Source organism: Polypterus senegalus, chromosome 1 (genome assembly GCF_016835505.1).
Source record: "Polypterus senegalus isolate Bchr_013 chromosome 1, ASM1683550v1, whole genome shotgun sequence".
NCBI lineage: Eukaryota > Metazoa > Chordata > Cladistia > Polypteriformes > Polypteridae > Polypterus > Polypterus senegalus.
Genome location: NC_053154.1, coordinates 254,761,403 through 254,788,323, shown reverse-complemented (window position 1 = coordinate 254,788,323; position 26,921 = coordinate 254,761,403). Strand labels below are relative to the sequence as shown.

The 26,921-nt window shown below is 37.9% G+C and overlaps 1 protein-coding gene across 5 annotated transcripts in view; it reads right to left on the bottom strand.

Moving 5' to 3' along the window:
• Positions 1 to 26,921, bottom strand: part of LOC120541024 (myoferlin-like) — a 152,689-nt gene that overhangs the window by 112,560 nt on the left and 13,208 nt on the right. For all 5 annotated transcript variants that reach the window (XM_039772264.1, XM_039772294.1, XM_039772274.1 and 2 more), the window contains exons 2-3: positions 26,645 to 26,700; positions 20,518 to 20,609 (exon numbers count right to left, since the gene is read on the bottom strand). In XM_039772264.1, the coding sequence (XP_039628198.1) occupies positions 20,518 to 20,609; positions 26,645 to 26,700 (148 nt within the window). The remainder of the gene's footprint in view (positions 1 to 20,517; positions 20,610 to 26,644; positions 26,701 to 26,921) is intronic.

The window sequence follows — 26,921 nt, the reverse complement described above, 5'->3', positions numbered from 1 at the left end:
TGCTGCAAGACAAATATGTCAGAACATTTGCCAATGCTTTTCAAAAATTTGCATGGCACACACTGTTCAAGTTATCTCAACCAAAACTGAACATTCCTGACAAATAGTTTCAAGTACAGCCAACCAGACCTGGCAATGATGGGCGATTTTCACATAAATACCAGGCATCATCTCAAGGAGTAAAACATCCATCCATCCCGCTATATACAAACTACAGGGTCACGGGGATCTGCTGGAGCCAATCCCAGCCAACACAGGGCGCCAGCCCACTGCAGGGTGTGCACACACACACACACACACCAAGCATACACTAGGGACAATTTAGAATCGCCAATGCACCTAACCTGCATGTCTTTGGACTGTGGGAGGAAACCGGAGCACACGGAGGAATCCCACGCAGACACCGGGAGAACATGCAAACTCCACGCAGGGAGGACCCGGGAAGCTACTCACTGCGCCACCGTGCCACATAGTAAAACATAAAATAAGTGAACAAATATGACAAATCTTCAAAACAAACATACAAACAACTTCCCTCAAATCATCTTGAGCAGCTTTAATCATCATTAACAAGTCCATCTATTTATTATCTATAATAAAACCAACCAAATTAATCAGGGTTGCAGAGAATAAGTGCAGATGGTAGCAGCACTGAAGCCTACACTGGATTGGCACCAGGCCATCACAAAGCACACTGCACACCCACATTCATATACATAAAGTAAATGTGAAAGGCAAGAGTTCATAGCACAAGCAATATTTGCTTCTGTGTAGACTTTTATTTTGCAAAGCAAATTTTCTACATACAGTATCCCACAAAAAAAGTGCTGGAACTTTATCAAATAATAGGAAGAAAAATGCAAAAGTACACAAAATCCCAAAACATGTTTTCTGCCATTCCTGAATGGAATGCAGTTAAGCTGAATATAAGCTTCAGCCCTGCTGCCAGAAAGATCTCCTTGTCTGCATGTTTGGAATGGGTCTGACTCCTAACTTCAATTCTGTTTCAATTCCCACACCTGGGGTTAAAACATTAAAACAGTATAAATAAAAGGTTTGTGAAATGATAGGAGAGCACCTAGTAAATCAAATTGGTTTGGTTAGCCAAAAGTACTGTGATGGGTTGGCACCCTGCCCGGGATTGGTTCCTGCCTTGTGCCCTGTGTTGGCTGGGAGTGGCTCCAGCAGACCCCCGTGACCCTGTGTTCAGATTCAGCGGGTTGGAAAATGGATGGATGGATGGATAGCCAAAAGTAATTCATTCTAATCAATCAGTCATTTTCCAACCTGTTATATCCTAACATAGGGTCACAGGCGTCTGCTGGGGCCAATCCCAGCCAACACAGGGCGCAAGGCAGGAAAAAATCCCGAGCAGGGTGCCAGCGGACTGCAGGGCAAACACACCCACACACCAAGCACACACTAGGGACAAATTAGGATCGCCAATGTACCTAACCTAGAGGAAACCCATGTAGACACGGGGAGAATATGCAAACTCCATGCAGGGAGGACCCGGGAAGCGAACCCAGGTCCCCTTATGGCGAGGTAACAGCGCTATCACTGCACCACCGTGCCGCCTAATTCATTCTAATACTTTTTTTTTTTTTTTAAGTTCCACTATAGTGCACATTGATCCACTCTTTATTTTTGCAAGATTCCATGAACATTGATAAACAATCAGATTTGGAAATTTTAAATTTCTTATCTTATTAAAAAAAATCGAAATACAAAGAATATAAAAAAAACAACACTTTTTATTTTAGAAAGTGTCAGAGATTTTTTTTCCCCTCAAGTTACTGTTTGCGTGAGGTCTATAAACCTCATCTGATCTTTTGTTTGCATGACACACCCAAGCATGACCTGAAGATGTTTTTGCTTAATGTCAAAACTTGTGACACTGCATACATGATTAAGTGAAGTCGCACATGAGTGTCTGATTTTGAGCAGCATGGTCCCCAATAACATTTAGGATAATACATCTGATAATGAAACTGTAAATTATAATAAGCAAAACATAACTGTATAAAGACAAAAAAAAAATCAGCTATTTTTTCAATAAAACAACTGAAATTAATGAATTAAATAAAGAAAAAGAGAGAGAGAGAAGACAATGTAGTTGGGTAACATCCAGACATACAAAAGGCGCTTATTAGCTTCAAGCCTAACTGGCAAACAAGGCAATGCAGCAAGCCATTTGCTAACATACCATTAACAGAAGCTGCCGAAAATAAGCACTAAGGAGGTAACAAGCTGATCTTTAGCAAGGGACTGCCAGCATTAGAAGAGCAGAACACTACTAAGATCTGTACTGTAGAAAAAAAGAAACCATCCTACTGACTAAAGAGCTCCTCCAAGTACCCATATCAGTAAGCTTGAGTCACATTATGGATGGCAAGCTTCCTGTAAGTTCCCAAGAGTCTCTTGCCCCCTTTAAATAAAAATGATGGTGCACACATACAGTATATAGGAATACCTAGGCCTATCACAGAGGAATCTGGTAGGATGGCTCCACAACTATCAAAAGACACTTCTGGTCCTAAATGTAATTCCAGGGGTTGACAAAGTAATCTATGGGTGAGGTTTAATGGCTGCTGCAGGCTAGTGATTTGCTTGTTATGTTCTACTCCTGGTAAAATGCATTTCATGTTTTTTAAGTATTTAAGTATGACTAACATTTGTCCTACATTTTTGTGTGTTTAAAAGATGGTCATGCAATTATAACACCACATTATTGTGTCATATATTTGACTGACACCTTTATCCAAGGCAATTGGTAGGATCAGGATATGCAACACATTTAATGTTTTACATTTATAGGACAGGCAGGTTGACTTACTTAGGGTCACATAGAGAGCCAAAGGTAGGAACTGAAGTGACAGCCCTTTGGCAATTAATTCATTCAAATACTTCAGGATTAGACCCCATGAATACTCCATAACTAGACACTGCCCACATTCTCACTTTCACTTAAAGATTCAATTGACAGTTTTTCCAATTTTCTTTAAATTGTTAAACACTGTCTTCACAATATTTTTTTTTGGTCATTGGACAAGAGATTGAACAGATGTTTTTTGAACAGTTTTCTTCCCCTTTCTGGTTTATAAGTGCTATTCTTCAGCATCATTTTGCAGTTCAGTTAAGAAGACAGGTATCCTTGCCAATTAATCAAGTCAGATAAGTGAAGCAATTCCTTACGGGCTCTACAGCAGGTTCCTTTAGCTCCTTTCTTCTATTTGCAGGAGTTCAGTTGTAAATAACTGTGTTCTGGGTACAAATGAACATAGCCAAGTCAAGAATCCCTTGGGAGCTGACGCAGTAGTTTCTTGTGTCAAAACAACTTACACTTTTTCAGAAGAAAAGCAAGACAATTGCTGAGTAATGCAGGATAAAATGTAACTGCATACATACATAGGATGCCTTAATATTCATATGAATGAACCAGTCATAAGAGTTATGGGTTACTGGTTTGATCATTTTGCACCAGAACTGTGTGAATGAGTTAACAGCTATGGCGAGTTTAGCTGCAATCTCTGTCCTTTATCTTTTTTTTTTCATTCTCTCTTTGTACAAAACACAAGATATTAAAAAAAACAAGCTTCTCTTCTGTTTGTGAAGTCCAAAAAACCCAAGTTCCTTATGCCTTGCTACTAAATTATATGCATTGTACTTCTAGATGAGCACTCATTGGTTGTCAGCTGATATGCACAAAGAGTACACCCCATGACAAAGGACAAAAAATCAGTCAGAGCAAGTCACAAACTATTTCGAGTGAGTCGTTTCGGTGTGTCACATTAGATGACCACCTTTATGGGATTGCACCACTAACTGCCTCCGACTTGCTAAATACGTATTTTATAAATGAGTGAAACAACTGAATGACTGAAAAATCATAGGAAAAGTCACACAATGTGACACAGCCTTACGGTATTTCAATTGTAAATGGATATTGGAAAGATTCTGAAGTAATTGTGATTGTCTTTATTTAAACCAATGAGGAAGTTGCTGATCATGGTTGCCACCAGCTGTAGTCATGCACTGTTTCCTTCACTGGTGCTTTTTACTCCCAGAAAGGAGCAGAAATTCAGTAAAGAGATGAGCAAGAGCAAAGCAGACCATGAGCAGAGTGCTTTGAATAGCTTTTGAAAACAATAAAAATGTCATAAATGTAGGGGATTCATGTCTTTTTGAATTATAAAGGCTGTTTGTAAACTTTCAACTTCAAAATTAAAGTTCTGTTAATGTCTTAAATGCACCTTTGTGCAAATATTTACATAAATAAACAAAATGCAAATAGAACAAAGATACAACTTTGCAACAGTTGCTTACTACCTGAACATTGCAGGGTTGCTGTGTTATGTTTGTATTGGTGGGGGTGATTAAGTCTGGAAGTTTATTTGGCATTATGCTTAATCCCAATCTGGCATCTTCGGATTGTAAGCAGTAGTTATTATCAGTCAGATATGTGCATACACAAACTGAAACACTCATTCACTAACACAGTCAGAGTAAGTCACCGGTCTTGATATAGAAGAAAATATCCAGAAACACATGGCTAGCAAACAAAATGTAGGAACCTAAACTAGTGCAAATAACTAACCATGAATTTCACAAAAACAGTATGACAAAAAGAAAACTATCTGAAGATCTTTAATTATTAATCACCAGTAACGGTGTACTGCATGATAATGTGCAGTGAATACACTTTACTTTTTAGCATTCGTTTGCTCAAAGAATGATGTGCATGCTACTTCCTGAACAGCTCTTCTTTTCTCCACCCTAGCGGCACACTTCTTCTCTTCTTCCGTCTGCATCATTTTGCGTTACAAGTACGTTTTTCTTAATTTTACACTTAAGCTGGCATTTAAGTGTTCAATCTGCCTCAAGAATGATTTAAGATATGAAGAGGTAGAGGAAGTGACAGCGAAGGTGATAGGGATGAGAAGGGCACCCATACACATTCGCAACATGGCCGCCCTGCTGCGCGCTACCGAGAGCTGATTCAACAATAAAATAAAATAAAAATAAAAAGAGTAATAAAAATCATCACCCTGAAAGTGGACAGTACAGGTCACTTAGTATATGTGTACCAAATTTCAGGTCAATAGGTCAAATGGTTTGTGAGCGACAGGTGATTTACAATCCTGGACAGACAAACGAACAGCCACGGTAGCATATTATATAAGAAGATAACAGTATGACAAAAGGAAAACTATATGAAGATTTTTAATTATTAATCATATGCCATTTCAATGTCATGGGGAATTTTAAGTTAATGGACAATACTGTCCCAACATACATATGGGCTTTTACTTTAGAAATACTGTATCTCCCATATCATGTTACTTTATAAGCAGGGATATGGAAAGGATCCATCAATCCATGTTCTTTAATTCCTTTCCTCAAAGTTAAGTTTGAAATATATGACCATGTTTCACAGGAGGGTTAGAAATACAGAAGAACTTCAATTGGTCATAGGATGCATTCTATATATGTACACATGCATAAGTTCAGTAGAGTTTGAGATATACAAATAAATTTACTTCATTAGAGGTTAAAAATAAATCACTAACTTTGGTTAAAATAAGCATAAAGAAATACTGGAGAAAATCTACTAAACCTACAAAGAACCCGGGCCAAAAGTTACATTTTGGAGGTGACCATGCTACTGCTAATTGCCTTCCAATAATAGCAACAATTGTTGAAGGTGGATAAACAGGGATGATAAACACTAAGAAATTAAAAACACAAAATACACTCAAAATCTAAATGTTTACAAGCCTCAGCTATTCACCAGGAAAAGGATATTTTTTTTTTAACTCACACTCAAAGTAATTCTGACCTTTACGTAGACTGGACAGGCTAAATTGTCCATAGTGTATGGTTGTGGGTACACCCTGAAATAGACTGGCACTATATCCAGGGACTGTTCCTGCCCTGTGCCTGATGTTTGCTGGGACAGGTTCCAGCTTCCCCCATGACTCTGTTTTGGATAAGCAGGGTTTGAAGATGGATAGATGGAGGTATTCCAGCATTTCTTTTCTTTTTTCTTTCACCAAAGGAGATTCATGTTGTGCACTTTGCACATTTTCAGTGACTAGTCCTGTTTTCCTGCTACATCCCAAATATGTGCAGGGCAGGCTAGCTAGTGATGTCTACGTGGGTTGTTGGTGTGTATGTGAGTGGACACAGTGATCGACTAGTTATCCAATGCTGCCAGGAAAACCTTTGACACTAAAAATAAAGCAGGTTCGAGTTTGTTGATTGTGGTTGGTTATTTCAGACAAAATACTCTTAGTTCCACAGAAGATATAATATGACAGAATAATATGACAGTCTTCAGGACTCAAAGCAACACATCCCTCAAAAATTAAAACATATCAAGACAAAAATCACCTTTCTCACTTTCCTGCGAAAAAGGTGAGGATTAAGTTCATCTTGATTTTGTCTTTAAAAAAAAGAAAGTCAAATCCTTTTTCTAAATAGCCAATGGCACCAAGCCAGACAGGGAAACATAAAATATTGTGAAAAATGCCCTTCCTTTGTTATACTAGCAAAAGGTATTTCCTATAACTACAATGCGCGGGCTTTTTTTCATATTTTGCGGTAAAGTAATTTAAGTAGAGGAAACCCGAAGAACCAAGAGCATATAACATAGCTGTGCTGACCCAGTGACCCCACTACCCAAGATGAGGTGATGTACTTGCACCACACATACACTGCTTTTGTGAAACCAACATGCGTTTCTTTTCTGTGGGCAGTGAGTATCTAACTAAAGCTTACCGTGAGAAAGCAACTTCTGATCTTTGCCTGGAAAGATTAAATGGGAACAATTAAAACAGAAAAAAATGACTGCTAGTAGAAAGTTCTACAATACTGTAACACAGATGATATCACAGAAATGTTTAAAAAAAAAAAAAAACTACTACATTTAAAAAAAGGCAGAGGAATTGCCATCTGAAAAATCCCACTTTATGTAAGCACTCCCAGTGCCTAGTTAGAATAACGTCATGGATGGAATATTTTTGTGTTTTAGCAACAAGACATCTGCAGCCCTTGCACTCATTGTTTACACAATGACTAAAGCAAATTAGCTCGAAGGGAATAATTAAAGGTAGCTGGTTGGTAAAAAATCTGCAAGAGGGGCTCCTGTAAGTCACAAAATTAGGAGTCATCTAGAATGGATTAGTAAAATGTCACAATTGAAAATTCAATACAGTGATATTATTAAAAGTAGATTCATTAAATTATACAAGAAAATTTTAGCCAATCTGCAATCTGGGCTTAATAATGAAAGAGTAAGCTATTATTTCTTTCGTTGCGGAGTGAAGTCAACAAATTACAATGGAGAGGGAGAGAATGGGGAAGTTCAGTGTCAGAGGAATGAGTTCTACTGAACATCAATATTCCCCATCCATTTTTCAGCCCACTTAAACCAGTAATGGGTCACAGAAGCAAATGTCTATCCTGACAACTTCAAGAAACCAGTCCTGGATGGTGGGCCAGTCCATTGCAAGACAAACTCACAAACTCAAATACAATTAATTACTTATATTGATCCAGTTTAGACTCACCAATTAACCAAAAAAAGATTTGGGGGAAGACTGCAAATGAACACTGAAAGAACACAAATTCCACACAGAGAGTAGCCAGGCCAGGATTCACACCTGGCAATTTGGAGATGTGCAGCAATAGTTCTAAATTTACAACACCCAGCTAATAATCTGTTATGACTAAATAAGAATTTCATAGTAATAATGTATATTTAATAGTCATTAGCAAACCCCAGATAGTTCAGGAATGTTCTAAAACATTGGTAAAAATGCACTGAAGTCAATGGGGAAGGAGGAACTGAACCAGTTTTGAGTTGATTATAAAGGTGCAATAGTATTTTTACGTTTTCCTGAGGGCTGGAAAAGTCACTGCCAACTATGATGGAGCTATTAGTGTGGTCAAAAATGTGATCTAGTTGTGATGCAACAAATGGCCACAAACAAGCAATAAGAAAGAAAGAAATATATAAATATGTCATTGCACTCACAAGTGTTCCAGTCTTCAGGGTACTGACTGGCCATGCCAGGCAGCATTTTTCAAAGTCGTGCTACATGCATCTGGCATGTCTTTTTTGCTTATCATGCATCTGTGCAAATGCTTTGCACTTTTTTCTTCCATAAAGAAGCTAGAAACACCTTTAAAATAGTAATAAACCTTTCATTATGATTATTTCACAGGGTCTTATGTGTTTTCTTACTCTTGATGAGCATTTATTCTGCCAGCATACGAAATTAGCTACAGCACAGTGTGTGAGTCAGTCAGCACACAGGAATCAGTGTTATATATTCGGTGGCAATACTCATAATATACTCATTATGTCCTGCTAATGTACCCCCTTTTTTTTATTCATGAAGTGCATGTGGGGTTCAAATCCACTTGAACTACTAAACAAGTAGTGATATCACGTAGGCATGCAGGTCAGGTAGCAATGTAACATACATTTTTGGGTAGTGACAGCCCCAACCAACATAGCTACAGTTCTGCGATGTCCTGTTGGCCTTGCAAAACATCACGGGGCACAGGGGAAAGAAAAAAAAAAAAAAGTTCTTCTAAGTCGGTCGCACAGTGAATTTCTGGGAAAATATTTGGCAAACAAGGTTACTGGTGGACAAACATTTAATAAACACAATAATGGCTCATAAACATTCACTACACTACACATTCTGAAAAGGAAAAAACTACATGTCTGAAACATTTAATTGAACAAATGGAACATGTAACAAATGATATACAAGTATTCCAAAAGTATCATCTATATAACTGTCCTCTGATCTTTTTTAAACTCTTCAATTTCAATATATGGCAGTCATAGCCTATTCTAGCACCACAGAGGCTGGAAGCAACAGTGGATGGCATTCTAGCAGTGCTATATATTTTGTTTATATTTATGTGTTCCTTTACTATCTCTTTTTAACATAGTGTGTGTGTACTACACACTCACACAGATGACAGAACTGTACAATGCGAAGCATTTGAAAAGACAGGCAAGCTCAATGCACATAAAGCAGCCTATTTCACTGCATTATCAGCTCACGCAGAGTTATGTTAACAAGGTGCGCTCCGCATAAATAGGAACCATAACACAATCAGAAGGAGAGATGCGTTACAGGAGGCCAGTCCATCTTCAGGCATATCCAGACACACACCTACAGTCACACACACTGGGCTGATTAAGACTCAGTAAAGAGATATTACCATGAAAATCACACACAGGGTGAACTTGCACACTTTCCATGGAATGTGACTGGGTTGGGATTTGAACCCAGCACATCCAGGACTAGGACTGGGCTTGGATTTAAATCAAGTTTTATCAGTTACTGAACTGATAAAATTCCACAGATTGTTTTTTTTTCCCCACAATCTACACCATGAGCAGCTGTCTCTCCTCATTTTCATATTGGTCAGCATTTCTCAGGTTACCTGAGCTGCCTGTTCCAATGAAAGCACCACTAGTAGTTATAGGTGACACTCTATATTTTCAGCCAGGTAAAACTACTGTGGAATTATCAAGTGATAAAATGGCCAGGAGAGAGGTGGAGAATACAGGACAAGTTACTTGCTTACAGGAATACTGGAATGCTTACAACAGGAGGAGAATACATTACTAGAATAATATTTACAGTCAGATTTAAAGTAATGGGAGTGTATTGTGCAGGAGTATTGAAACAGCCAACAAAATATCCAAACATCCATTTTGTAATCCACTTATCCAGTTCAGGGTCAGAGAGAGCCAGGGCTTATCTGCAGCAGCATTAGGAGCGAGACAGGAACCAGGCCTGGATTAGATGCCATGCACACACTCAGACTTTCTTATACCTACTTCAAAAATACAGCTGCCTGTACATCATTTTGGATTTAACAAGCATCACCGGAGAAAGTCCAGAACAGAACACACAAACTCAACTCAGACAGACTGGGAAGGAATTTGAAATCATAACCTAATTCTATAAGGCAGTACTAGCATGATGCCTCAAGTGTCTGCAAACCAACAAATCAAAAACTAATTTCACAAGCAGGAATAATTAATAGAAAACAATGTTTTATATATCTAAAATTTGATGCCTGTCCCACCTTGTTCCTAAACTGGTCAATATCACTGGACATCATGGTAATAACACCCAATATTGGCAGCCTGCTGAAGCTTCATTAAAGAGAATCAAGGTAAAAATGATAGCAACAGAACTGGAAAATATTGCAATATGTACAGTCTAAATAAGCTCCAGATTGTGTGAAACATTGAAAGTAGCCAGCTTTGTGCTGTAATAATCTGTATGGTGAAACAATGCAACATAAAATCTTGAAACCATATAAGAGCCCACTCATATAACCACCATGAGCCAATGCAGAATTGATAATATAGCTAATTAATATTTAGTGAATGTAAAATGCAATCAGACAGGGTGGAATGGTATAAAGAGTCTACAAAACAGAAAAACGGAAAAAGCTGACTTTAATGCATATTCCAAAGCAGACTGAATGGTTTGTATAAATAAGTCATAATAGCAACAGAGAGAATGACTCAACCTTAAAGCATGTCTGAAACAAGCACAGACGGCCTTCCTGTCTGCATAAAAGCTAAAACTCGTTGATGGAAAAGAGAAGACGACCCTGAAGTCAAAGCAGCCTTTTAAGGGAAGAGAAAATATATGTATTCCTTTAACTTTGGATTTTTTCTGTTAGCATCAATAATTCTAATTTTTTTTTTTTTGTTTTTAATGAAAGTCAGCATTACTATTCTATTCATGCTTTAATGTTGACTCAACACAAGAAGCAGAACGAGAGTACAGCCTTACACAAAATCCATCAATCTTAGAAAACTCCCCTTTCCATGGGCCGTGTGCAAACAGGCGTGTCCTGGCTTCACTTTTCCATTGGTTGCTAGGCGACAAACCACCTAGGGATCCTGGAAAAGCCAGTCAGCTACACCATTTTACCCTCCCACATTTAGCAATGTGATTCTTGTTGCATTACGCAGTGGATCGCTTTCACAACCTCCTGCTCTACTGTAAGCCATGCCTTTCAGCTGAAAACTCACAAGTCTTCAAGTCAAGAAAGGGTGTTTCTAGCTGATAGCTTACATTGTGTAATGAGGAAAAAAAATAAATAAAATGAAAAGCCTAAAACGGCACAAATGTCTTCACCAAAGTAGCTACCAGTAGGATCGTTGTCAAAATGCTAAATATAGCTTGTGCCATAACTGCTTCCTGATTGATACCATGTGTTCATATTCTGTGGTTTTTTTAAAAGTAGGGGTATCAAGTAAGCAAGGAGTAATTCCCAGAATAAAGCAGGCAGCTCCTAGCTAGTATCTGCAAAGTCTCCAAGTCTGTTAATCTTGAGTTTGCGGTTACAGTTATTAGTCTGAATTTTGTTCAGGGCACATACACAAATACATATAAAGCAAAATGTTCAGTTACCCATTTTTAGAATCACCAGTGAAGTATGAAGAAGTAGGCAAGAATATAAAGTAGTCTATAATATAATGGAAAAATTCTGATGGCTCATATAAATTGGAAAAACTGGTCATTTATAAGCTGTACAATATATTTAGCAAAGCTAAAGTCATGAATCTTAGTTGTGTTTAAAATGCAGAAGACATGAATGAAGCAATAAACTGAACCGAGATTTCCAGGTTGTCAATATCTATCCCATCATCCTTCATCAAACCTACTTAATCCTGTTTAAAGCTACATTGGGAATCATTCATAAAGGAAGAACACACTATGGATCGGCCACCAGATCAGTGCATTGGGTTGTCAACATCAGCATAAATGTACCTGTATGGTTAATGTTGCATTGTCCCTAAATGAAAAAAGCAGATCCAGAGAATGTTCTAGATTTCTATTCAACCATTTACTGAGTCCACTTAACTCATCCTCCACATCAGAAGCAGTTCACTCAATTGGTATGTAGTGGTGTGCAGCAAAGATGTCACTACTGTAGGTATGCAATCTTATTCTATCCCAGCTTTCTTTATATTTATCCATGCACAAAACTGTCTTAATCCAGGTAATGGGGTTGGGGGCTACAGCGTATCTCAAAAGCACCTTTACAACTATTTATGTGATAGAAAAAACATGAAATTAATCACATTAACATTTTGAAACCCCACCAGACAGGAAACAGCATGGACAGGGTGCTAGACTATTATGGGGCACACTCACATACACACACTGCCACTCACTCACATGGACACAATTTAGAGCTGCCAAAGGGGCACCTACAGATTAGGCACATGGACAGAGGGAAAAGATGCAGTTAGGTTGTTGGTAGCCACAGTGCTACATCAACACTCAATCCAGTTTTTGTCTTCCATGGATATAATATTTGGTATATATGCTCTTCTGTTGATATCACACCTCAACCAGAGCTAGTCCAGCACTACTTGAATGGGATTGTCATGCACATATTCTTTGATTAAACAGCACAAACAGCTTAATAACATGTAAGAGTGCTGCATCTAGAATTCAAGATGGATGAGGCATGTCAATGTACCAAAAAGCTTTCAAACCAGAGTTACTTGCTTTGGTGGAACCTTGAATAAATAGAAATAAGCAATTGTACCTATCAGTGTTACAAATAGTCAGAACGGAATGCTGTCAAGTTAGGTGTTCCTGCAAATACAGGCCATTCGTTTGACGTACAGTATATCCTTAAAAGACGTGATGGCATGTTTACTAACTGGGATGGCTTTTATCAGGCTCATCTAACGTCTATTTCCAGTGTAGCCACATATTTAAAATGTATTATTATGTGTCTTATTTTATGTTCATATATGTTATTACTATTTATGTTTTATTGTTTATTGTCTTTGTTTTTTTCTTTTATTCTATTATTGTAAAGCACTTTGGCCGCAGCATTACTATGCTGTTTTAAATGTGCTATATAAATAAATTGACATTGACATTGAATGTGCATCAAATATTATAGATGTGAATCAACTACATGTTGACTATGCTGACAGCTAATGAGGAGTATGCAAGAAAACGCAATGGTTTGAATATTTGAGTTGATGGGGATGGAGCACAACCAGCCTTCATAAATAAAAGAATCAGTTAAATCCATGATTGGCTGCTACACGCATTCTTACAAAAGGGCTAACGCAAGCCCAGGCAAACAAAAGAGGGCAAACAGTAACCTATGGAAACACATATTCAACAAAAAGTACTTGGCTAAGGACTTAAAGGTAGAAGTTTGACATATTATGTAATGCCAAAGAAAAGTAGCAGGAAAGAAGACTTGGACAGAATAGGAGACATAGTCAGAAATAAGAAACAAGGTCAAAGCTGTAAGGTTAAGAGACCTTTCGTCAAAACAATAGCGAAACCAAAAATTAAAGTCAAAAATGCAAAGCTTGAGTGAAAACCAAAGTAAAGGGTAACACTTTAGCTTATGTTTACAAATGCATCTATTACTCATTTACTGCTATGTAACAAGACCTTCTTTTGGTCTTATTAACATTTATATAACATCATTAAACAAGTTATTCATCTTTGAGCAGAGTGGCATATTAAGAGCTTTTAATATGCTAGTAAATTTATTTGGGAATAGGGAGGATTCACAGGTCTTACACCGAAGTATGCAATATCAAGAGAGACATCATTGACACCAAAAAAAAACCTTCACTAAGATCTTGTTAAACAAGAGGAAATTATTAATAGATGCCTTTTTCAACTTCCTAAAGTTTTACCAAGTAAACATTTGTTTTTAAGGGATGGGTTTCATTGGGAGGATAATTTATTATCTGCAAATCTCAAATAAGGGAACAAATCAAATTGCTGACCTTTTAACCCATCATCATATAACATGAGGTAACAACCTCCGAGGATATGGCCCTAACTACTAGGAGAAGCACAGTAACAATGAATGGTACAAAATGGCAGCAACCATAACAAACAAAAGTGAATTTTCAAAAACATACATATGCGTTGCTTTTAAAAAAGCTAATGTTAACTATGGATTCTGTGATCTAAAAACCCCTTAGTAAGAAAATTAAAGTAATTAAATTCATTGAAATAAATCAAGACACTTCATACACAATTTTCATACCTTTCAATTTAATGTGTACATGCAATGAAAAAAGGTAAATAGCAGGCTATGCAGTATTATTATATTGTTGATTGATACAGTGGCTCTCTGTAATGTACTTGTGAGATTACAGGTATATCTGATTTAGTGCATGCAGCTCAAGTCACCATGCTCCCGAAACATGCAGGATGACAAACAAAAGTTTAATCCCAGGTTAAGGGAAGTGAACTTCTTCAACAATCACAAACGAAGAAACTCCAACGCCATCGGGCAGCCATGAAGGATCTTGTGTCAGAGATGTTGTCGAGACCTCACCAGTCTTGGCGTCTTCCAAGAGCGACTAACTTTTTTTTTTTATATAAATGAGATGTTAGCACAAAAGGTCACAGTAATCACTAGGATGACTATCAAGAAAAATGTTCTTTGCATGTTACCAACTATGTTTTGTGTACTGCATTTTATTTGTTATTTCATGGTTAATGTGTTATGAAAAGTGCATATTATCAAAAAGAGCTTTGTTATAAAGAGTTCCATGAGGAAAAGTTCATTTTGAACAATCTCTTGTGAAAAACCACACTTTTTGGCAGTCGCTGGAAGATAACACCCTATTTCTTAGATTCAATGTACTAACATTCACTTCTTCAACTTTCAAATCATTTCCTAGGAAAGTGAGCCCCATTAAAGTTATGGATTGACTGTAGTTTGCTGTGGTCTAGCGCTGGTCATCACTGGATCCCATTCAGAAACTTTGTTATCACCATTCTCAAAGAAAACATTAAATTACATTTTATTCTTGGCCATCACTACATGGAGTAAGTAACATATAAACAAACATAATTTACGGAATAGAGTGTTCTCAATGGGTTAAATGTTCTGTGATTTGCACAACTGTTCCTTTTATTTGCAGCCTTTGTAGGGTGTAAGGCCTTCAACAAGTTCTAGCACACATGGTCTAAAGATTCTCAGTTTGCACACACTGAAAGTGATTGATTCTTCCTGCTGGCCAAATCATATCCTGCACACAATTGTGTGGTTTAATGATTGAGAAAGACATACAGTGTGCAAATTTGTCTCTTAATTTTTTTTAAATCTTTCACACACAGCTAATGATGTAAGGCGTATAGTAGGCTTCCAAAACACATACTCTGCTCACGCCTCTCTGCAAAGTGTCGGCCTTTTGAGCAAGTTCTAACCTGCTTCTAGTCAAGGGTGTATTTTAGTTATTAAATTGGTCAACTCTGAAGAGCCTCTTAAAGATACACCTACTGCTGCAAACATTTGCTCGACTGAACATCTATTAGAACCTGCAATTGCTCGCCAAGTTGAACTTTGCAAACATTAAATTATAATTTCTGGCCACAGCATGTCTCTTAGAGCAAGATTTGTTATTTTTGAAAGACTTCAATGCATATTCTTCTAATATTTCAAAATTGAGTAGTAGTCAAGTCTTAACATTATATGCTGCTCAAAAGAATTAAAGGAACACTTTTTAATCAGAGTATAGCATAAAGTCAATGAAACTTATGGGATATTAATCTGGTCAGTTAAGTAGCAGAGGGGGCTGTTAATCAGTTTCAGCTGCTGTGGTGTTAATGAAATTAACAACAGATGCACTAGAGGGCAACAATGAGATGACCCCAAAACAGGAATGGTTTAACAGGTGGAGGCCACTGACATTTTTCCCTCCTCATCTTTTCTGACTGTTTCTTCACTAGTTTTGCATTTGGCTACAGTCAGTGTCACTACTGGTAGCATGAGGCGATACCTGGACCCTACAGAGGTTGCACAGGTAGTCCAACTTCTCCAGGATGGCACATCAATACATGTCATTGCCAGAAGGTTTGCTGTGTCTCCCTGCACAGTCTCAAGGGCATGGAGGAGATTCTAGGAGACAAGCAGTTACTCTAGGAGAGCTGGAGAGGGCCATAGAAGGTCCATAACCCATCAGCAGGACCAGTATCTGCTCCTTTGGGCAAGGAGGAACAGGATGAGCACTGCCAGAGCCCTACAAAATGACCTCCAGCAGGCCACTGGTGTGAATGTCTCTGACCAAACAACCAGAAAGACTTCATGAGGGTGACCCAAGGGCCCCATGTCCTCTAATGGGCCCTGAGCTCACTGCCCAGCAGCATGCAGCTCGATTGGCATTCGCCATAGAATACCAGAATTGGCAGATGCACCACTGGTGCCCTGTGCTTTACAGATGAGAGCAGGTTCACCCTGAGCACGTGACAGAAGTGAAAGGGTCTGGAGAAGCCATGGAGAACATTATGCTGCCTGTAACATCATTCAGCATGAGCAGTTTGGTGGTGGGTTAATGATTGTCTGGGGAGGCATATCCATGGAGGGTCACACAGACTGCTACAGGCTTGACAAAGGCACCTTGGCTGCCATTAGGTATCAGGATGAAATCCTTGGACCCATTGTCAGACCCTATGCTGGTACAGTGGCTCCTGGTGCATGACAATTCCTGGCCTCATGTGGTGAGAGTATGCAGGCAGTTCCTGGAGGATGAAGGAATTGATACCATTGACTGGCCACCACACTTTCCTGACCTAAATCCAATAGAACACCTCTGGGACATTATGTTTTGGTCCATCCAATGCCACCAGGTTGCACCTCAGACTGTCCAGGAGCTCAGTGATGCCCTGGTCCAGATCTAGGAGGAGATCCCCCACAACACCATCTGTCATCTCATTAGAAGCATGCACCGATGTTGTCAGGCATGTATACAAGAACACAGGGGCCATACAAAGTGCTGCGTACAATTTTGAGTTGCTGCAATTAAATTTTGGCAAAATGGACTAGCCTGCCACATAATTTTTTCACTCTGATTTTTGGGGCGTCTTTGAATTCAGGGCTCTGTAGGTTGATCATTTTCATTTCCATCAAACGATGTGGCATCCTTTCGTTCCTAACACATTACCCAGTCTATATCAGTATAGATATCCAGGAGGATTTCTTTTTCCCATTGAGATCTGATGTGTTTTCAAAGTGTTCCTTTAATTTTTTTGAGCAGTTTATATAAAATAATGCACCATCGCACACAACCAACCTGTCTACTGTCCATCTGCTGCTTTGGTAATCTGTAGTTATACATTTGCAGACCCTTTGCCTTTTTAATATTACAGGGAATCAAACTCTATCCTGATAGCATCAGCCACCAAAACAGAACATCAGTCCATCACAGAATATATACAGACTGGAACAAATTAGTGTAACCAATCAACCTAAAGTGTATGCCTATAGGATGGAGAGGAAATCAGAATAACTGGTGATATTAAGAGTTTCAGCTCAGAAAACTTGCACGAATTTACAGATATAACCTATAAAACCATAAAATGAACCACATACAATATTTCAAAATGTCATCAATGTAAATAAACAATAACACATATACACAGTTTACATTTAAGATATTAACTTATGTTCCAGCTAAATAAAACTTATGTCCAGTTAACAGCAGAAGACTAAAAACAAGAACTCCAGTTAACATCTTTGGGGTTGAAAAGGTTTACTGTCCCTAGTGGGAAAATTGTTTTTTAAGCAGGTTTTTGCAGACAGACTACAACATCTCATTACAACACAATACAAAAAACAGAAATGAAAAATAGTGAGCAGAATACTTATGATAAAACATCAGATCATACATATTAAATATAAAAATTAGGCAGAGATTCAGACTTTGCTTATGATTGACACAAATGATAACTGATCAACCATAATTTAAACCTGTAGATGTCTTTTAATAAATAAAAACTATTTAGGAAACAAGTTTACAGTCTATCCATTTACTTTCTTAAGGTGTTTCTTGGGGTTTTGCAAAGAGTCAAGTCTATCCTGGCAGCACAAATGTCAATGTCAATGTCAATATATTTATTAAGCACATTTAAAACAACATATGTAATGATGTAAAGAGTTCCACAGGCGAGGAGCAGCAGCTGTAAAAGCCCTGTCCCCCTTAGTTTTACACTTGGTTCGAGGGACAAAAAGAGACAACTGACCAGAAGATCTAAGCACTCAATGATGGCTGGTGTAAAGCTCACAATTCAGATAAATAGGCAGGAGCAAGCCCATGTAAAGATTTAAAACTAGCAATAAGATTTTAAAATCAATTTGAAAACTGACAGGCAGCCAGTGTAAAGAAGCTAATATTGGAGAAACAGAATCAGACTTTCTTGCCCCAACCAGAAAGAGAACGGCAGCATTCTGGACCAACTGTAACCTGTGTATCAGGGATTTGCTAATCCCAGAATACAGCAAGTTGCAGTAATCAAGGCAAGAAAAGATAACAGCATGAGTAGCTTTCTCAAGATCCCTAGAAGAAAAAGGCTTGATCTTACCTAAAAGATGAAGCTGGAAAAAGCAACTCTTAACTACAGAATGAATTTGTTTCTCAAAAAAGAGGTTACTGTCAAAAATAACACCAAGATTGCAGACTTGAGGTTTGCAAAAGACAGAGAAAGAGCCCAGAAGTCCAAGACCAATTTGGGCTTTAGTTGATGGACCCACTATAAGCATCTCAGTTTTATTTTGAATCAGATCAAGAAAATTATTAGCCATCCAGGATCTTAGTTCAAAAAGACAGTTGTGCAGTTGATTCATTGCAGAGTTGCAGACGGGAATATAAACCTGAGTATCATCAGCATAGCAGTGAAAAGAAATGTTAAATTTCCTAAAAAATAGCTCCAATAGTGTGAAGGTATACAGAGAATAAAATAGGACCCAAAATGGATCCCTGAGGAACACCACATATTAAGAGGAGCAGAAGACGAAAAAGAGGGATTTAAAGTCACTGAAAAGTGTCTACCAATTAGATATGACCTGAACCAGTTAAGAGCAGCCCCTTTAAGCCCAACAAGATGTTCAAGCCGCAACTGCAATATCTCATGGTCCATAGTGTCAAAGGCAGCGGACAGGTCAAGGAGGACAAGAACTGCAGCACCACCTGAGTCAGTAATAATAGAGATGTCATTGAATACTTTCAGGAGGGCTGTCTCAACATCATGATAACGCCTAAAGCCAGATTGGTAGATCTCAAATAAATTACTGGAGTTAAGGTGACCAACCAATTGATTATAAATAATTCTTTCTAATGTTTTAGCCAGAAATAGCAATTGGGAAATTGGTCAAAAATTGGCTAAAACTCCAGGATCTACACCAGATACAAGGCAAGCACCCACCCTAGACAATTCCATTATACACACACCCACACTAGAATCTTTCAGATTTGACATTAAAATCAATAACTGAGGAAAACCTACATAGTCATGGGGAGAACATGCTAACCCCACACAAGAAACCTCTAGGTCAGGAAGGCCCAAGTCCCTGTAGCTATAAGGCAGTCACCACTGAGATGTGCACAAAGGGGTGGTTACAATGACTCTTTTCATTTTCCCTCATGGACCCAAATGGCCTTCTCTCCTGTAAGGACCTACCTGATTGCTCAGAGTCTCCTTTTTGTTGTAAGAAATAGAGAAAAAGCAACAATGTGCAACGTGCCTTGTTAAAGCTAGATAGGCTGCAGTTGACAATACTTTCAAGAACAAAAGTTTGGGATATGATAATTACTGCTATTAATTCCATATAAAATCTGTAAGAAATATTAGTGTGCCAGTTCTATGAATTTGTCCTGTATTATGATTTAGAAAGTAGCTGTAATATCTGCGCACAAGCCACATATATTCACTTTCCTTATAGTGCTTGATTTTCATACGGGTTTCTAACAGTTACTAATCACTCTGCACTCATCCATCATGTATAGTGACTCTTGTCCACTTTTGAGCCACTGCCCACTGAAAGGTCTGTCCACATCAGTGAGTCACTGTATCTGTTGCCACATCACTATTGCAGCATGCACCATATAATGCAAGGGGCAGAGCGGTGCATAGGCAGGGCAAAGGAAAAGGAAACAGCACGGACAACAGCAGCCCTACCACAAAGATGTATGTCATACCGGAATGCAAATAATATTCCCAAAAATGAAAGAAATGTTAGTAATTATTTCAACATCTCTGAGAGGAAATGGCAGTGCTGTAAAAACTCCACCCACGCTGTCCGTTGAAACTCAAAGTTTACCCACTTACTGCCATTAAAAGTGACAGTGCAGATTATTTGGATTTCATTTACCTAAAACCCTGAGCTGATGTCTGTGTTAAAGAGGATGAAAGCGTACAACAAGCACAAATATAGGGTAAATAAGAACAATGGTTTAACCAAGTGCATACTCGTAGACTACAAACTTTAATTCCAACCAATTTACTAACTGAAGAGGGCTTTCTGGTTTTACAACACCAAATAAGCCAATGGATAAATGCAGTATTGGTAATTAAGTAAACTTGTAAACAGAGATCCGCTTGATAGGATTCAATTATTTGTTTTTAAAAAAATCATCAATTCCTAAAGGAAATTAAAATAGGTCAAAAAAAGCACACATACTTGTCTTTTCCAATTGTTTCAAAATCCTTCACCACGACCTCAATAGCGGCAGATGAATCAAGTGGTTTTCCCTTCAGATCAAATTCAAGGAGCTTAATAATGGAGAGAGAAAAAAAAGTATTAGCATTCTCTTGTATTCTCCACTATATTACCTCCTTTTCCTGCAAAGCATGATTAAAATCACAATAAGTTATTGGAAGAAAGGATGCAGTGTAAAATATGTTTCCGTTCTGAATTAACAAAACAGTTCTCAAACCAGTTTTATTTAATCAGAATTGCAGGGTGCCAGAGCTTATCCCAGAAGTACTTGAAGCGGGGTAGACCTGCACTTGACAGGGTTGTTAGTCCATCCCACGACCCACTCTAGCATACCCACAAAGTCATACAGGGACAATTTGGAATCACCAATTAACCTAAAACATTCCCTTTTGAAATGTGGGAGAAAAATCAAAGTACCTAGTGAAAAACTTGCACAACCTAGAATGTGCAAACACCACAGAAAAAGTGAACAGGCACGGAATTTCAACCAAAAACATTGGCTAATTCACGGCTATAGAAAACCGAAGTCTATTCCAACCCAAGATGAGGTTAACAGTCCATTACAGGGTAGTTGGGCCAAAAATCCATATCACGATATAATTAAAATTTCCGACATTTTGGCTTGTATATAATTTTCAGACTGAAACATATATTATAAAATAATATAATAATATGTTTAATTGCGTCCACAGGCATGCTCATATCTGTAAAAATGTTTGTTAGCAATCTGCTAATCAAATGGTCCCAGCAGCAGGAGTTCCCCTCTCTGGCTTTAACTGATGAAGCCTCAGTTTCTTTCATTCTCAATAACTTAAAATGCCAAGTCAACACAGAAAGAGACATGGTTTCAAATCAGTAGTTTTAAACATACACACAGTATATTAGGCCCAATTTAATCAAATGCAGTGTTGCAGAGGGTCTGAGCCAGCTCTGACTTGCTAATCAGGTTGAACTGCACATCTGTTTGTTTAAATGAAAGTCGATACATAAACACATTACATTTAGAACATTAATATACTGACAAAAAACATATTCCATGTTTCCTTTTGCATGCACAGATTTATACATTTTTTTTTATTACAATGTTATTTTAGGCTTAAATGTTTGCAAGTTTTTCACTAATTTTTGGCATTTTCACAAAAACCACTCCTAAAGGAACAGTATCACGCACAGTGGGCTATTTTAGAGTCACAAATCAACCAACCCTACACATATTCATATTTTGGGGTTCAGTGTAGTATTCCTACAAATCATGACCCAACCTGAATCTGTGGGTTAGCAACGCTAACCACTATACCAGGGCTAACTATAAATCAATCATTTCCTAATCCAATATCAAGGTCAGAGTCATACGTATAATGCCTTAATTAGTTACTTTATCTGTAGTCATTAATATATGAACAACTTTTACTATAATTCACATTTGGAAAATAAATAAAAGGTTATTACAGAAAAAAAAGACAGCAGTACTGAACGTTCAGACTGTTTGTTTAAATTGCTGAAATTCAAATCAAATTTGAACAGATCCACAACAGCCATTGGAAAATTTGGTTTTAATTGCAAGTGTGTCTGAATATAGGAAAGCAGAGAGGTTGATTTACATCCCATATAGCATTTTTTTTTGTTCATTGAAGGGTCTGAAGAATATTTCATTCCAAGCAAATATTTGGGGACACTAAAAATAGGAGTTGTTTCTTAATAGATTAATGTAGTTAGCTGTAAAGTAAACAGAGGGTGAGGTGAGGCATTAATTTGATAACAAAAATAAACACAGATGGGTCAATTTACAAGCAGAAAGAAAAAAGGTGATTATTAGCCCAACACTGTGCATCCAGAGCCAATAGGTATCATCGACAGAAAGCCTGGGAATTAGTGAGATCCAAAGGAACACTAGACTAAACATTTAACAGATTTGGATAGGAGTTTAATGTTAGTGGAAGCTTACTATACTGCCTGGTTTACTATCTGGTTTTGTTTTTGTCTGATAAAAACAAGAATAATCAAAACTAGACACTGAATATAAACAATTTACACAATTTTATAATTTTTTAAATATTTTCTCATGAAAATCAGGGGCTTATGAAGAACAGGGCTCTTAGACTTGAATCAGTGTGCAGACCCCACTTAGCTGTATTGAGGGAAACAAAGAACAACAAGCATGTAGTGTCAAGGTAGGGGTGGCGAGTCTTGAATAGCCCACCATAAGAACAGTAAACCCATAATGAATAGGGCAAGAGCAAGTAATAAGAGTATGGACAAGCACAAAACAACAGAGACAGCATCTGAGATTAAGAACAACATTATCCAGAGTAGGATTGCAGGAAACCTGGAGCCTGCCGCAGCAGGTTTGAATGCAAGGCAGAAAAAATCCCTGGTATGTAATATGTATGATAAGGCTGATGTTAAGAACAAAAAGAATATGATATTTAAACTATCTATTTTGAGAGAGAGAGAAAAACATTGAAAAAAGGGAAACAAATATTTTAAAATATAATTCTGCTAATGGATTACTTTCAAAATATCAGGTATTTTGAGTTGTGAATATGAACTAAAAAAGATAAATTAATAAATATGGAATAAATACAGAATCCATTAGTAGTTTTTCATCACTTGTCAGACTACCTTTGTTTGTATTGCTCCGTTGTTAAACGATGTTTTTAAAGCAAAGGTGATTGGTCAGTAACAATATGCTGATCTTGTATGATGACCTAGTCAGTCTCTTGATCAGTGCCATTTTATTTTCAAAAACCGGGAGTGGTCTCCCCTAGACTTTCTTGTATACTCGGATATGAGGATGGATGTTTGAGGAGTAAACCGCAAGACAATGATTATATTTTTTATATTATGTGTAATAAGAAACCATCAACAACAAATCAAATTAATAATATATTGAACAATTATTAAAAAACTAAAGTTGCATAAATCGGACTCGGCTGCATGAACAAAAAAAAAAATTGAGTATGTGTTCAGGTAAAGTACCACTTCCGGGTGATGAAGTTGCCGCAAAAGTTAATACAGATCTACAATTGTGGTGTAACAAGCACATGCCAAATTTCATCCATCTATCTAGTTGTGTTTTTGAGTTATCGTGTTTACACACACACGCGCGCGCGTACACGTACACACACAATTCCAAAAAACAGTATTGTTGGACACTTGTTAGTCTATAACGTCAAGATTCATCAAAATATCGAGGTCGAATTTTTTCATGATTACTATACTTTCTCTATACTTCATATATGAGAAAGTAAAAACGATTTCTCCTGTGCGAAGTGGCAGGTGAACTGCTGTCAACAAAAAGTAGACACCTGAGAAATAAACTGAAATGTTACTCACTCGTGATTTTTCTGTCCATATGGTAAACGTTTTGTTGACCCGCACATTCTGATTTCAGCCGTTTCAATTACATCTTGATATACAACAAGCACAAAGAAAGGCGGCACTTTCTATTTCACACGCTTTACGCACCCGCACTCAGCTTGCTCTGTCACCGCAAATGTTCTGTCACCAGCCGCCGTTCACTGGATGAATACAGTATATGCAGGCGGCTCATGGTGGATGACTTTCTGTTTTAGAGTTAAAACTTACAAGGGTAAAGACTAACGGCAAGAATATTCATTCAAAAACGAAAACTAAAAATATTTTAGTAAATTATTATTTCAGTTAGTCTTTCCAGCTACTTTAATAATTTCATTTAGTTTTAGTCTTTCATTTCGGTTTTGTTAATTATTTTATTTCAGTTTACAAATTTTTTTTTTTATTAATAGTTTTAGTTTTGATTTTAGTCTTCGTTAATTATAACCACCTTGGTCTGTTGGCCCAGAAGTGTGAGGCAACCTGGAAGTGCAAGGCTACAGCATGAAGCACAAAGAGCCAGCAAGCTGGCCCCAAGTTAACGAATCGGATGGAGAAAGACGTTTGAGATGACAGCATAAAGCTGAAAGAAAGTGACTGTCACCAAAGTGAAACCACCGAGGAAAGACAAACGACAGAGAAACTCGTTTAGCCTCTGATAAAACATCGGGGGAAAGCAGTTTTTTTTTTTTCCCTGACGATTTCAATAGATTCTAGAAGCCCGGGCTTTTTTTAGCACAGGCTTGCACAGCTAGTACTGTTATAATAAAATATGGCTGTGCCCACATTTTTGGATAATTCCCACAAAACTACAAATTATCAGCAAATATTAGTTAAGGAAAAAATATTTATTTATGTTAGGACTTCAGCTTTGTTACCGCAACCTTTGAATTATGGATTACATTTTGGTTTGATGCTGGTGTCACTGACAATCTTTATGGCCCTTTGGCTTTAATTAACAACTCTCCCATTGATTCGCCTCAATGGGTCTGTTTATCTCTCAGTTGCTCTTATTAAATAACTGGCCAGTTCCCATCTTTGCTATAATATAGGGTGGGGCATAAAGATCTCCTACATTTCAAGGGAGAACTATGCGGGCTGTTGTGGTGGTAGAGAGGTGGGATAGGTTTTATTCAGTAGGTTAGGTGCTGCCGTTTTCAGTACCCATCATGAGTTGGACCAGTGAACATTGGGGCTTTGTTGTTGAAGAGTATTATGAGAACAACCATTCAGTGATAGCGACGCAGAGAGCGGTCCGTACATGCTTCCCACTCGGTCGGAATGCATCTGTAGCAGATTGGAAAACAATTTTGCTATAGATTTCTAACCATCAGGCAACTGGGTCCACACTGAAAAGAAAATCACCTGGCAGACCTAGGACCGTCAGAACGCCAGAAAATGTGGAAGCAGTAAGAGCATCCATTCAGCAATCACCAGGGCATTCTGCTCGTAAGCATGCCATGGCACTGGGGATATCAAGTCGGGGCTTGAGGAGGATTCTGAATGCTGATTTAAAGCTGCATTCTTATAAAATGATGTTGGCTTTAGAATTAAGTGAGAGAGATCATGCCAGCCACAGAGCGCTAAGTGTGGAAATTCTTGAACAGGTTCCTGCTGCAGGTGTTCTTCTGAGTAGCAATGAGGCTTACTTCCATATCAGTGGAGCCGTAAGCAAGCAGAATTTGCGCTACTGTGCTGAACATAATCCTCATGAACTCCATGAATGACCGCTCCACTCTCCTCACGTAACTGTTTGGTGTGCAGTTGCCGACTTTGGTGTGATCAGCCCATACTTTTTAAGGAAGGTGGTGCAACAGTAACTGTGACCTCAGACTGGTACATTGAAATGCTGGAGACCTTTCAGTGTTGCAAACTGGATGATATGGATACAGAACATGTGTGGTTTCAATAGGACGGGGCCACAGCTTACACAGCATGACATTCACTCAGAGTGTTGAGGAAAATGTTCCCTGGGCATTTGATCTCTAAGGGGAGACATGGAGTGGCCGGCACGGTCACCAGATTTAAGCCCTTGTGACTTTTTCTTTTGGGGATACCTAAAGGAAAAAGTTTTCAAACATTGTCCTCAATCTCTTGATGATTTGAAAGAAAGGATAAGACAGGAAATCAACGCCATTCCGCCTGAGATGACCCGGAGAGTGATGGAGAACTTCCGGGAATATCTTCAGCAATGTATTGCCAATGATGGCCACCATTTATCTGATATGATATTTAAAACCCATTAAAACAAAACTGTTTATGTACTTTTCAAAATATATACAGTTTTTTTTAGATAGCTTTGTTCATTTTTTACACCCCTGCAGAATGTGGGAGATCTTTATGCCTCACCGTGTATAAATGTATTTTTTTATGGGGGACATGGAGCCTTAGTCCTCCTTTATCATATTTGTTTTTATTCACAACAGGCTTAAATGTGCAGTGTGACCAGAAGTTACCAGGCAGCAATGTTCCTTGGTGATTAAGGTAGTTTGGGAGGTAACCTATGCTGAATCCTATATTGGAGGGTAAATGTAGAGGCCATAAGCACACGTGTAAAATTGCTCAATCATGGCACAAGTTAATGTATTCTTTTATTGTTTTACTTTTTTAAACTCCCTCTGATGTCCTTCTGCCTAATATGTTTAAGCTGGATATATATCCATAAGTCACTGGACAATCCAGGACTAATGTGTAAAACCATAATTTTAAGTTACCTACTAAGTTAAAAACATACCTCATTCCAGACAGGATTCAGTTCACTGTCGATGTGCTTTGTTTTCTTCTTTTCATCTGAAAAACATTTTTTACAATCATAAACTTTTCAGAAGACTCACTTAATAACTTCAAAAAGTTATCTTATACTCCAGTACTTTACTACAGATATACATCTAACATCCCTTTTGCCAAATAATCAACCTTCTCCCAAACAGACTAAAAAGGACAAATCTCCAGTTACTTATGAGATGTGTTAGTTCTTTGTGGATTAAAAGTGTTCATTTGGAGACTAATTG